General features: G+C 41.8%; 2 protein-coding genes and 2 non-coding genes across 5 annotated transcripts; 3 read left to right on the top strand and 1 right to left on the bottom strand.

Annotated features, from left to right (window-relative positions):
• The first annotated feature begins 668 nt into the window (after positions 1–668).
• pabir2 (PABIR family member 2) lies at positions 669–7063 on the top strand. 2 transcript variants are annotated; one of them, XM_012840365.3, is made up of 10 exons: positions 669–1908; positions 2151–2229; positions 2336–2389; positions 2895–2938; positions 3131–3185; positions 3596–3697; positions 3812–3903; positions 4490–4554; positions 4779–4875; positions 5819–7063. In XM_012840365.3, exons 1-10 carry the CDS (start codon positions 1784–1786, stop codon positions 5952–5954), a joined length of 849 nt encoding a protein of 282 aa, XP_012695819.1. In that variant the 5' UTR covers positions 669–1783; the 3' UTR covers positions 5955–7063. The 2 variants fall into 2 exon arrangements, with proteins under 2 accessions (XP_012695819.1, XP_012695812.1); XM_012840358.3 differs by having other exon boundaries at positions 670–1908; positions 5816–7063.
• LOC116218033 lies at positions 3340–3493 on the top strand. Its single transcript, XR_004162649.1, has one exon. It is a non-coding gene; the product is annotated as a small nucleolar RNA U109 (small nucleolar RNA).
• LOC116218034 lies at positions 5288–5443 on the top strand. Its single transcript, XR_004162650.1, has one exon. It is a non-coding gene; the product is annotated as a small nucleolar RNA U109 (small nucleolar RNA).
• A 2412-nt stretch (positions 7064–9475) lies between the features above and the next one.
• Positions 9476–14117, bottom strand: mospd1 (motile sperm domain containing 1). Its single transcript, XM_012841260.3, has 6 exons — positions 13966–14117; positions 12207–12521; positions 11969–12044; positions 11636–11868; positions 10636–10797; positions 9476–9902 (listed from the first exon to the last, which is right to left on the bottom strand). Exons 2-6 carry the CDS (start codon positions 12358–12360, stop codon positions 9871–9873), a joined length of 657 nt encoding a protein of 218 aa, XP_012696714.1. The 5' UTR covers positions 12361–12521; positions 13966–14117; the 3' UTR covers positions 9476–9870.
• Between the last annotated feature and the right edge of the window lie 69 nt (positions 14118–14186).

The following is a 14186-nucleotide window of genomic DNA, read 5'->3' on the forward strand; positions in this document are numbered from 1 at the left end:
TACAGAAAATGAACCACAACAGATATAGAGACTGAACTGTATCAAACAACTGTTACCCCTGTCATTTCAAATCTAGTTGAGATTGTTGCATTGTTGTGTTCAATGAAAGGTTTCGAAAGAACATTCGATCTGGCCACAAATTATGGCAGGCAGGCAGGCAAAACCTTTTTGACTCTGGGATGGACCCACTTGACATAGGTTGTAGTCCCGCACGATTTCATCTGAGAGATAGCAATAATCGTGGTTATTATACCGGTATGTCAGAATCTGAACAAAATGACTATGGCTTTTTTACTTAAGAAAAACAAATTCCATTTTTAGGGTCCTCTTAAGATTATGTTGAATGAACTCCAAATTCCCCTCCCAAACACAGAATAGAATTTGAATAGCTCCCTTCACTTTGAAGAATAATCAGAGCAAAGTAAATCATTTATATTCTCTACCAATCTGAACAGGCCCTTTCATGAACTATTGAGTCAGTAGGCTACCTATACTAAGGCTACTCATTATCATCATTGTCAAAGTATTTAACCTATAAGACCTTCATCTATCTCCGAGCAATACGGTGTAATTTATTCGGGATCACCAGTAAAAGCCTATTGTTGAAGAAGTGTTAAGACCACCACACACCCTACTACTAATGGTAGCCAGGGTAGTGTACAAAATGTGCGCTGTACGCCTGCGTAGTGAAATCAGGCGGCACGGTGTGACGTAAAACTCAGCGTCTCCGGGAAGTGCTGTGAAATTGTGGCCTAGCATTGATTACTACTGCGCTTTCAAAATTCTGCAGTTCTGGACATTGTTACCTCCTTATTTTCATACAGACTCATTGACATTGTGAGCGTCGGAGAATCACTGAATCGCTTTAGTTTGATGCACTAACGGTAATGTAGCTTCTTGGTTAGCTTGCTAGCATTTGTACTGCTAGCAAGATCAGCATTAATGGCTAATTAGTTAGCTTGCTGAAAAGCTACCTTAGCTACCCAGCTTGGTTTCTCTTTCTGTTCCTAACATTTTTGTGCCTTACCAGATCATTGCACTATACGATTGCTGTACAAAGCAGAGAAGGCACATGTTCATGGTCATTTTCTTTGAATGTACTTTTGTTTAAACAGCTTGTCATCTTACTTACAGCTTACATTAAGACTTGTTGAAAATCTCTTAATGAGCTTGTTTAGTTGCAGTTGAGTGTAATTAGCTTGTCCGAACAACATAACAAGCTAAGGGTACTAGCCTAGCTAGTTAACTGGCCTGCTAGCGAAGTTGTGCGTGGACTATTCCATTTAGAAGTAACCTAGCTCTTCAGCTTGCTTATTGGACGCTAGCCCATTGCACATCTACTAACGTCTGGTGTTCACGTCGCCTCTATTTGATTTGTGCGTTGATTTAACAGTCGCCGTAACTAAATAGAAAAATCACCTAGCACCAAATTACGCATAAATCTTGACAATAGTTTTCCCGCTACCTACACATCTAACGATAGCGTTGCCCACGTATTTAACGCGTGATAAAAATGGAGCCATTTGTGTTATCATTGACAAAAAAGATATGTTAGTCAGGAACAATTTAAGCAAGTAGCTAAGGTAGCAAGGAAGTTATCGTAACTCTACTTTTCAATACGCTGTAGAGACATGAGCCACAGATGTAAACCGGCACGAAATTAGTGGCACATATAACGTATCTAGTAACGATGTAGCTCGCTACGGTACTTCACAACGCAACCTGGAACGTTGCAGTCGTAACGTTATCTAAATATATCAGCTCCATAAAGTAAAACAAATAGATGAATGATCCAGGAATTATGTCCCAAGAGAAGATGGAACTAGACCTCGAAATACCATCGTCCCTTGTCCAAAGCGACGGGCATTTGAGGAGATCAAACAGTGCTCCTATGATAAACGGCCTAAGGTTGGTATGTTTTTTCTGGTGTTCACGTGGTATTATTAGATTATAAATGCTTTACATTTGACCTTTTTCAAAACGGGTATTATAAGCCTATGTAAGGATATCTGGCATATCATGCTGCATTTATTATCTTGTTTGCCGAGTGTGGATATTTTTGATGAATAAAGATCTCAGAAAACTGAGACCATTGTGTGAAACATTTACCTAAACTTACACGCGTCATACTGTTGTGCTTTCTTGTTCAGTGACAGTTCACAGGTGTTCCAGAGAGAGAACCTGCGAAGTAGGAGAAATAGCACCACTGTTGTCAACCGACCTAATGTGGTACTGGCCTATGATGATTCTCTCATTCCTTTAAAGTTTTTTATTTTTCAAGTGTGCTCTGTAGACTAACACTTTGGTGTTCTCTCAACCTGCTTTTGCCTTACAGATTCCTTCCTCACCCATCCGGGTGCCGAGCACCAGACTTTATCAGATTAAACAGGTACACTAGAACGTTTTGGTGTGCCATGACGCATTTAAAAATATAGGTCTGCAGAGTGCACAACCATTTGACATGTTCGTTATGCTTTATACCAACACAGTGTTCTTTTTGATACATGAGCTGGATAATCAGCCATTTGTGCATGGCAGAAGATGACGACCTTTCCGCATGGGGAGAGTGTGTTATTGAAAACCATGCTTAAATCAGTCTGCAGAGTGTAGCACGCAGACAGATATTAGAGTAGACTGTTGGTAGTACCACGCTCCAACACCACATTTTATGCTCACCGACAAAGACAATAAAGATGCCTTGTGTCAAAAAAATTCCTATTTAGCCAGCAACTGGTTCAACATTTTCTCTACTTTTCTCAATAGAATGGCCGTTTGCTTGAATGTTTTAAAGGTCGATGTAAATGTGAGGCAGCACCACAAACCAGACTATTACATGTAGCTGAAACTTTATCTTCTACTTTATGAAAATAATTGCAACAATAATTGTCCCACAGGAAGAAGGAGTTGATGTAATGAACAGAGAGACTGCACATGAACGGTAAGGAAAGGGGTGTTCAGCATGTTCCAGTGTTACTAATGTAGATTACTATTCTCTTGTGTGTTATTATGAAATATCATTTCAGTTTGTGGTATTTATCCATATGGATATATGGAAACATACCTACACTATTCATAGTTATTTTTTGCCACTTCAAAGTCTCATTACATTCCTTTCTTTCGTTCTCTAAAGGGAAGTCCAGGCTGCCATGCAGATGAGCCAGTCTTGGGAGGAGAGTTTGAGTCTGGTAAGCATTTTTGTTATGGTTGGGGAAAATGACTTCACCCCAGTGGGAAGGTATTGTCAAGTCATGTGCGCTACAGCATTGAGTGAGGTTGGCCGCATTGCTGTGCATCATAGAAAATAGCTGTGTTTTGCCATAGTATACTGATCAGTCATGTCTGCGTGCTATAATGGGCTAAATAGTCCATGAATGACCCTTTGCCTTACATGATGGGAATGGGTACATAATTGCATGCTATAGAAACCTGGAGTTAACAGGGCCACCAGTCTTTCAAGAACAGGCTGTGTTGGTAGTATAAAACTCCTACATTTCTTCTGAATGTTGCTAACATATGAAATGCTACGAGGATCCTGTCTGTGTTGATACATTTTGTATATCTGTGTCTGATAACCCCCCCCCTCCCACCTTTATAGAGTGACAACGACTTTGAGAAGTCTTCATCCTCATCTCCAAAGCGGATTGACTTTGTGCCTGTGTCACCTGCTCCATCCCCTACTCGTGGGATCCTGAAGAAGGTTGGTTCAGTCTACACCAAGGATCTTGAAATGGGATCAAAATACCTATCCGTTGTTTGGTGTGACCTGTGTTTTGTCTGTCAACCCCCTCAGTATCTTCCCTTCTGCCCACAGCAATGTTTCTCCCCATCCCTACAAATCCTGGTGAGCAGCAATGGCTTGACCCCCAGCCCCGTCCCAAGTCCAACACGGCGCCTGCAGACTGTGTAAGTTAGACAACAAGACTCTCACACTGTCGTATTGTGAATTGGGTCAGGACTGCGGCCTTGATCTGAGCGTTTAGAGTGGGATGGTAGATTCCTATTCAAGTGTGGATCTCGCTGTTTAGGTCAGATTTTGTCTAAAATGTATAGAGGTAACTTGCTTCAAAAATGGAGAGCGGAAATTTACAAGCACACTGTTCCACTTAGCCTTTAAAACCCGTCCACTCTCCCTCTATCTCACTCACTTTGTATTTGATTTTATGTTGCTAAGTGTTACAGATATGAGCACACATAGCTAACTATTTATCTACTGATTGAGCCTACACACCTAGTTACATAAAGATACTTCAACTGAAGAATTATCTAATGTTAGATAGCCAAGCCCGAAAGAGCTTCTTTTCCAAACACTTTTGTGCAGCATATGAAATGTTGTAAAATTACACATGCGTGACTCACATTGTACATGGACTCGAATAAGGCAGTGACAGGGTCCAAGAAGGTGTAGATCTCCGGTGTAGATTGGGTTAGATTGTGTTGTATGTAAACTGTTTATTTTGAGTAATTTTAACAAGAGCTTGTGTGTTCATAGCCGTAGAAGCCAAAGCCCCATCAACTGCATACGGCCCAGCATCCTTGGTCCACTCAAGCGCAAAGGTGAGTCCGCCTGGTCCTTCATCTCTTTCATGCGTAGGAAACATTAGACTCTAGGCAGTATCAGGCTGTGCAAGGCACAAGGGTAACTGATAAAATGCCTCAGGGAGTGTGTTTACACATTTATGTTGGGTGTTATGTTGTACATGTTATGGCGGACGCCGGTATTTGCCTCTGCATGGATTTATGTTCAGAGTTCACTAACTACTCATTGGATCTCTTTCCAGGGGAGATGGAAACAGAAAGCGCACCCAAGAGGCTCTTCCAGGGGACCACTACCATGTTGTCCACAGAGGTGTCTCATCTGCCAGAACTTGGCTCTTGGTGAGCGTCCCCTACTATTGTGCTGACCACACATTCTGCAATCATTCTCCTGCAAATGGGATTCCCCAAAACCACATCTTACCCTTAAAGCCAGAGACACACCGAACCAAATCAAACATACCAAATTAAAGAAATAATGGTGACGAAAGCCGCCTGTTGCCTCACCTCATGTCGTTTGTGTCTTGGGCAAAAAGTTGTACTTGAACACACCGCAAACAGTACGAGCATCGACCAACTAGCCTGTACGTTCTGCAGCTGTGTGAGTGGATAATACATAGCTCACTTGGTAGAGCATCAATCTATTAACAACAGGGTCCTAGGTTCGATTCCCAGTTCAGGTGAAGTGGTATTCACATGTAAAATGTAAATGGCTTTGGAGGTAGGAACATGCATATCGGGGGAGGGGGTGTATCTGCATGCAGTGGGGGGGGTTTCCCCCCACAAATAACACTCTGTCTCCACATAATGAGATGAAAGAGTAAGAAAGCATGCTATAAGAATCTGGAGTTAACAGGGCCACCAGTCTCTCAAGAACAGGCTGTGTCGGTAGTATAATACTCCTACATTACTCATTGAACTTATTGTTTTTAAGTTTAACAATGTTTTTAAAACTAAAGGACCTCTAAGTGAGTAACTTTGACCTACTTAAATACATATTTTTATTTAGACAGAGAGGATCTGTCATTTGTTCAGTTGATTTTCACCTCTGTCCTATTAATATTTTAACACTTTAACAATTATCCTGATTTTATATTGTGGTTATTACTGAACAGTAAAGTTTTGCTTGCTGACATCCGCATTGAAAAGTTATGTCAAGTCCCATACAACTATGAATTGTTTGTGGAAGAAGAGTCCTTCTGTACACATTGAGAAGAGGGAGTGTTGGGTGTTGCCCAGTGTGTGGATGTGTGTGATGAATGGTGTTATCACTCTCCTGCAGCAGCCTGTCCTCAGACCTGCTGGATGGCAGCCTCAGCAGTGTGGGTTCTTCTTCCGGCTCCCCAGCCAAGATGGAAGGTGTGTCCCCCTCCCCCAGCGGCTCGCCTTTCACCCCCCTGCAGGATCGCTCCCCCAAGTGAGCCAGCCGCATGGACAGGCGGGCAGAGGGGGAGTGCTGCTGGGCAGCAGGAGAGGTTCGTTCGACCACCCCCCCCCCCGCCCCCACCCACCTCCGTTCCCTAAAACATCGTCTCTTCATCGCCCTCTCCGAGCAAGAATGTTGTTGGGAGTTTGTGTTGATTATTCATCCCTCCCAGCCCCTTAGATCCTCATGATGTTGTAAGGGGAGGCTAGCGGTGAGAAACGGTAGTTTATTTTTTGTATGTAAAAAGAACAGAAGCAAATCCAAACAGGAGGAGGGCACGTGTTGGAACACAGCGGCCATGTCCGCATGTGTGAGATTACACATGAACGCTACCCTCGCACCAGCTGCTATAATATATGGATGTAAAATCGGTGCTAAGGCCTAGCCCAGAGTGTTGAGGGTCATCCACCCCTGCATCGGTTCAGTACAGTGAGTCCTGCACGTTGAGAAGAGAGGGTGTGGGAAGGAGGGCGTAGATGGTTTTGATACATAATCTGTCTGCTAAATGAGTCCTCTCTCAGTGGTGTACTATTTTTTTATTTTATTTTTGTCTTGGAAAAAGTGATTGTAAAATCCCCTGTGGCGATTAAAAATCCAGGTCTGTCTTTGGACATGCACAAATCGCCAAAATGAACTGTGTTGCTTAAAGAAAAACAAACAAACAAAAAGATTTAACTTATTTTGTTGTTACTTTTTTTGCTTTTGTTTTGTAAGTAATGTGTAAATATGATGAATATCACCTATTATAATTAGTTTATTATTATCCGCTCTGACTGAGGCAGAGCCCAGTGCTTGGCGAATGGCGAAGCGACAATTGTTCTCTAGTGGAGCTTTTTAGCACCTCAATGTAACTGTAACTGCTTCCAGGAGAGCACAGATGGGCAAGGGCCTGTGCTTTTGTCCACCTAAAGGTTCAAGCGTTGAAGAACGGGCCCTCTCTTGTTATTTAGATGTGGGTGGGGACTGACAGCATCTTTAGGTGTGTGTGTGTGTATGTGTGTGTGTGGGTGTGGGAGGGGAATCCATGTTATGTTCGGATCCATACGGATGTAGTCACACCACCAGTTGCATTGAGCAAACATCCATAAAGAATATCATTGTAAAGCAGTGTTATGTGTGTGTCTATTTTGGGGGGGGGGGGGGGGGGTGTACCACTTATTTCAGGATGACAACACTACAGAGGGCTTATGTGTCAAAGTAGGTGTGACATTCAACACTGCAGTACAGCCAGACTTTCAAGCTCAACAAGCAGTCAGAGAGAACAAATCAGGTGATGACTGTATTAAGTGCTCACCATCTTCTCTCTCTCCTGGGAGACCCATTCGCTGTGTTCACACTAGACGGTGAGGGGGCAGTTTTAAACTCAATTGTTATTTGATTGTTTAAAAGCAGAAAAGGAGTGTGCTGAAGGCCATTCCGTGATTTTTTTTTAAATGGCAGGCCACTCTGCACAACACAAGGAGACTCTAAGAGTCTGTATGCTACTGCTGTCATGAAAAGCACAGCTTTAATATTTGGTGTCGGTGCATTGAAAAGCCATTAACATGTTCAGATCAGCCATCAGGTTCTGCTGAACAAGTAAGCTGTTGAGGCTGTCCAAGGCGTCCCTGTGCTAACAGAGCTGTGGGGCTGCTTCTCTGGGGATAAATGGGGTCATCTACTGATTCATGAACTGTGTGCCATTCAAGAGGTCTGTATATAACGTTATACATATAGAGAGATATATATGAGTTGTACAGCTGTAATTGTGAAAGTTGACTGGTTATTCATTTGGGCTGTAGTTATTTTAGTTATTGCATAGTTTTAAAAAAAAAGATGGTTTTATAAATCAATCTTATTGGACATTTTTCTTTTCAGACATGTTGAAGCATGGTATGATGTATTATAAAGTCTTGTTTTATGTGCAAGCAAGGAGGTGATTGTAAAATCTTATTTTATTGAAGTGAATTTAATTGAGTGCATTTGTTTGTAACATGGTAAGCAAACAAGAGCAGTTACATTTCAGTTTAATGGTGAACAAAAAGGACAAGCAAAGACAAGAAGGAGACTGCAGTTCACTAGCCTTGTTGTCTCAGTAGTTGACTGATTTTCTTGTTTCCAGTATATATTTTTTTTCTCCCTTTTTTTTGTCCTGTGGACTCGTTCATTCATTATTTAATTTTCAAACATTGAAACTGTCCTCATGCACCGAGCATAACAGACAGTGACTTTAAATGTGTGTGTGTGTGTGTGTGTGGCGGTGTGTATAAATGTGGTTTGTCTGGTGTCAAGTTGCAGAGTGGACGGGGAGTGGTGATTGGATTTCACACTCGCTGTCCTCTCATGTCCCCAAAATACAAACAACGTTCATCCAGAGCCTCCAACATATTAGTGATGCTCACATGGCAAAATAAATGATCTGTCAACTACTTTCAGCATGTTAATTGTTGTTATTTCTTCAACATTGTCACGTTAAGTTAAAGTACCTAGTTGTACGAAGAGGTCCATTGAAGCACCTCACTTTACTGTCAAATAAAGCATTCATTAATCTTGTAGATTTAGGAAAGTCAGGATTGGAAAGGTGTCATTCTTTTCAGTGTCAACAAATTGAAGCTTACTTATTTGGACTTAAAGTAATGTGATCACTGAACTGCACCTGTTATCCATGTACGTTCGATTCCTTCAGAGAAAATCAAGTTCTCCCAGTCTTTTTGTTTGTAAAGGCCAGTGTCTTGTCTTTCTGTAATTTAGGGTTCATGGATTTGTAAGTCATGGATTTTTTTCTTTCTTTTTTTGTAAGATAGGAAACCCAGTTTCTTGGTCAGATTATGATTTACACTGTCCTTGGAAACCATTTCTCCAAGATGTTTGAGGCTTTTATCTGAATTGGCTGATCATGTTGTTGGCCCTGGCAGATAGACGTCCAGCTCTGGGCTCGTCGTTGAGGGAATCCTCTTATTTCTGACACCACCATTTCTGCCCAGGGATCTGGCTACCTTCTGACACGTTTTTCCAGCCTTTTGAAGGGCAAGAGCTTTTAATAACTGACCTACGCTTTGGTCAAGCAGAGTATAGATCAGTTTACAGACTAGGGCCAGAAAGGAGATATGAATACACAACCATACTGACCAATGGGGGAAAACATAGTTTCGAGAAATGGTGTACTTGGACCTCCACTTAAAAAGTTGACTGTTTTATGAAAACAGGCATTCCTCATCTTCCTAATTGCTTTGCGGCTAAATCCCTAATTATACCTGAAATACCTTTGGTGAAAGTAACATACCAGTTTAAAATTATTGACCCATACAAAGTGAATAAAATCAATATCTTTTAGACAGGTCTACTTTATTGTTACAGAAGAACTATTTGGTTTCCTTAGATGCTAAGTGATTGTGAGTAAAGAATGCTTAGCGTGACCTGTGAAAATGAGACCAACCCCAGGCTTTTGGACCTGTGATTGACTACTAGTGCATTTAGCCTGGCACAGCTGTGAAATATTATACAACACCTATTAAACTACACAGACACACAAGAATATGGAGTAAAACAAACATGTTTAATTTAATGTTTCCCATCCCGTCGCCCGCCTGCTCATAATTTCACAAGGCCCAACGCTCGACCCTGGATCAGGCCTCTCCTCCAGGCTCAGTGAGTGGTTGTGTCTGGACATGGAGAGTAGTGCCCTCCCACGCCCTCAGCGCTTATGGTTTGTACGGTATGAGTTTATGTTTGTCATTTATGTTTTGAAGGTGTTAAAATGGTGGAGGGGGGTCCCTTAGTGTCCCCTGCACCACATTTTCACCACATGTTCTGCATTTCTGCGTGTGTGTGTGTGTGTGAGTAAGCGTGTGTGAGCTGAGCACACACACACTTTTCTCCATTCTGTTCTTCTTAACCCCTCTCTTGATTGAGGGTAACTGTTTCGCATTGCTTTATGTCCGCAGGATGACCATTGTAAGAAGACCTGCAAAATACAGTAATGACAAAAGAACACAGCTTAGGCATCTCTTAGTTTTATACCCAATATGCAGTGAGGACATCCACCATCGCTACATCTTATCCGCACATCATGTAAGGAAAATAATTAATATTCTTTAAATATTTTACATACTTAAAATACCTAGATTTTGGATTGTGTATACTGTTACTCAAGCAATCCAAATAACCTGAAGTGTCAACATTTCAGTGATGTAGTCACCATCTCACTGATCCGTTTAACCTCCTCAGCCGCTCCATGACGGAGTGGTGATGTGTGTCTATTGTGTTCTATTTACTGCATTGCCATTTGGACAATGAAAGTCACAAATGAAATAAAATCAGCCCATGGACAATCTGTCCTGAGGCATACAGGCTGGCCTTTGATCAGGACAGTGTTCTGATCATTCTAGTATGCTTGGGATAATAGTGTGTATGATAAATAACCTGTACTCTTACTGCTGTGTGTTTCTAGTCTATGTGCCCTACTGCCATATTATTATACAGTGCTGCAAAACAAGCTCATCTTCTATATAGCGACACATAATCAGAGCTCAGTTCCAGCAGTGTGAACCCACTTGTACATCGTTTATCAATGACAACTAAACAGCTTCCTGTAGATTAGATTGTGTAGAGTTTTACTTTGGGACCTGGGATCATAGTATTTAAAAATCACCTTGAGGCTAAAACTGACAATGAGAGTGGATATGTGTGTTCCATACCTAGAACATAGGCAGCTACGAGTTTCTTGTTAACACTTAAGTGGAGGTAGAGAGGCACTGTGGATTCCTGCTCGCCCAGGGTGGGCAGCATGAGGGCGGCCATACACACCATCCCGAGCAGCACCGTCAGGAGGCTAGGTCCGCCCGACACCGGACGGCTTTCTGTCCAACACACACACACACACACACAGAGAGAGACACAGATACCTCAATCAGGTTGAGAATTTTGAAATATTTTTAAAGAAACAAACAAACCTATGCCAGTACGCACTTAGGTCTGGTACTTTACCACGTGTGACTAGATACCAAATAGTATGACTACACTATGTATGACTAGATGCCAAACAGGGAACTCATCTCACCTCAACTAATGCTTGGAACTCTCTACAATGATATAACTGACAACCTCCGCATGTGACTATCCTCAAGATGAGCAGACAGATAACCAATTACTTGTATTGGGGACAATTAAGGAGGTCTTGCTTGTTAAATGAGCCAACTGGGTACATTTGAACAGAGCCCCGGGTTTATCATCCATACTCTTTATGAGAGGCCGGTGGAGATCCACTAACATGTTGTTGAACCTTTGGTTTCATTTGACTTCAAAAAGTTGGCACCCATTTGCAGTAAAGTGTTCTTTCCCATCATTACAACTTTAGTTTCCAGACACTGGCCAGGAATATTAAGAGATGAACATTTTCTGTATAGAGAAAACTGAATCTGTTCAGTAATTTAATGTTAAACAATGCTACATGATTGTAGGGTTGTTTGTGTCTCTGATGACAAGAAAATGTTTTGCTTACCAATGAGAGCGGCCATTTTAATATTTACTGCTTTACTTTGCTATCTGGTGTCATCTAGTGGTGGCATAATAGTACTACAGCACGTACATCAGTTTTTTTTTCTTCCGTTCTACCTGGCTCTCATTCTGCTCTAGTTGCAGTGCTTCTCTGCACCTGCAGGTTAGTTAGTCTTGAAAATCACCCAGCCACTGGTGTACCTGTCTGGAATGCAGTCTGCTCAAAGAAAACGCTATCAGCCAGCTGCTCCTTCATGCGGCGCTCCTCCTCCTGGGGCCGAGGGTTAAGGGGCTCCTGAGCCGAGGAGGGCAGCAGCGTGGCCATCACTTCCTTCTTGCCAAGCGCTTTCCTCTGACTCTGCTCCGACACCTGCAGCCGGAACTTGTCAATGACCCCATAGTGACAGGCACGCACATCTCTGTGTCGGATCACGCTGAACAGAGATAGGGGTCAGGGGCAGGGAGGTGGTATTGTTAATTATGACCCATGCAGCACGTAGTGGAAATACATACATTAGAAAAGACAACACTTACATGTCAACACAGCACTGTGGTTTGACCGCCCCTGTGGCATCCACCACCGCATACTTGTTTGGCGCTGTGCACAGTACTGGCAAAACAACATACCATGGTTAAACAATATACTGTGCTACTGTATATGTAACATAGGATATATGTCTATATAGTCATTCTGCACTTACTCCATATCAACTTATTTTGGTTAAATTGACTAAGCTTGTATGCCACGTTCAGGATTCTGGATCCAACTCACCTTTGAATTTAAGGGCAAATTCGTAAGGGTTGTAGAGGGTGAGCACCTGCTTGTGGGAGGCTTGGTCATCGGCATAGAAGAACAGCTCGGTGGGAAATACAAACACGGGAAGGCTTCCTTCCACGAGGTCAGGCTGCCGGCTCTGCTGCTGCATTGACTCGGAGCTGAGCTCACTCTCCTTCCTCCCGGTGTCCTGCTTGCTCTGGGAGTCCCCACCTGTGCGGTTGTCTGTTTCTAAGCTCTGAAGGTGAAGAAACCCCCCTTCAGATGCAGCTAGCTTTTCCCTTTCAGCTCCTTAAAACCATGTCTCGCACCCTGGGAGACAAAACAAGGGACATAACTCAGAATAACAGAAACACTCTCAATAATAATAATAGGCTAATACAACAGAGTGCCAAATCTGCCATTAAAGTTTGCAGATGCTTTAATGTTTAAAAGAGTAGCACTAATAGTGATGATAGTCGTGACGGTTTCTACTTAGAATAAGAAAATACACCGAGTAAACAGGTAACACTTCTGCTTCAGTTCGGAGCCCGGACGACATAACTGTTAACCATCATAATAAAATTGTTCAGGAACTATATTTAATGCAGTAAGTTATAAATTGTCAAAACTAACACTACAACATACACAACCGATGACGTCGTTGACTTTATGGTCTTCTAAGCAAAACAACTTATTGAGGGCTCCACGTGGCTAATCACGTGAGGGTGTTTACTGTCTGTAAAGTCTGTAAGGCAATCAAATGCATCTGGCTTAATGTTTTTCAAGACAAGCAATGGACTACCAATGTGTCGCTTCGAATGGAACATTTCGTTTTTCGTCTAATTAATATTGAATAGACTCAACCTACTTGAACTACTAATTTTAAACAGTACTCGTCCGATTCCATACCTTGGCATGGACAATATTAGTAGATCTGTGTATCCATAACCCCTTTGCCCTCTTTTTGATTGCCTAAAGACACAATTATGTTACTGTAGAATGGGTGTTTTCTTTTGGGTAAAACTGCCCTTCTCGTCAAGATCTCGTGAAACATAACACGTCAAATGATGATGCGTACACACATCATATAAACTAGTCACGTTTAAACAGACGAAAATAGGTAGAGAAAAGACAACATATTACAGATATGTGATCATCTTTAGCTATTAGCCATTATAACAGCTGTAACGTAAGAATAGCTCCATGTGGCTAACGTTAGCCTCATAAAAAGACGTTTCAGATGTTGAGAAGAACCGCCAGTCATCGCAAAATTAGTAAACTTCTACATCGACATAATCAAACAGCATTACTGTAGTACAGTATGTACCAATACCAATACGTATGTTCTTTAATTTGGCACTGCTAGTAGGTGCACATAAGTGTAATCCCTAGAAAACGTAATAGCTACCCAACTAGCTATGTGAAATTCACAGCCATGTAGAAAAAGACAGGATAGAAAAACACATTATAAAACAGTACATAAACGTGGCATCAATACCTTTATGATATACTGTACTTGTTTTTGATCTAACCAACATGATGGAACTGCCATTAACAAAACAATGACCAATGCTTGCTAACATAGCAAGCTAGCTAATATTGGGTGTGTAGCAAGAATAGAAATAAACATTGCTGGCTAGCTGAAAGCTGTCATGCTAACGAAGGGATAGGCTCTAAAACGTCAGTTAACAATTGTATGCTCAAAATATCATGACATTAACAGGTCACATAAGGATCGGAATTATGACGAATCAGCTTCTTAAACAATATTTACCTTAATCGTGTCTGTACGTTGTACAAAGCAGTCCGATATTGGGCAAATCCCACCCCGTTTTTGTTTTCTTTGTCAATATGCTGCAGATTGCTCAGTGAATGCTGGGATAGTGGAGGGCTCAGGAATTCCGCCAGAGCAGTTCAATGACGTAATCAACGTTCATACATTGATGTACACACTGTACTTTACTATCTTAATCATAGATAAGACAGACATTTAAG

This window comes from Clupea harengus, chromosome 20 (assembly GCF_900700415.2).
Source record: "Clupea harengus chromosome 20, Ch_v2.0.2, whole genome shotgun sequence".
NCBI classification, from domain to species: domain Eukaryota; kingdom Metazoa; phylum Chordata; class Actinopteri; order Clupeiformes; family Clupeidae; genus Clupea; species Clupea harengus.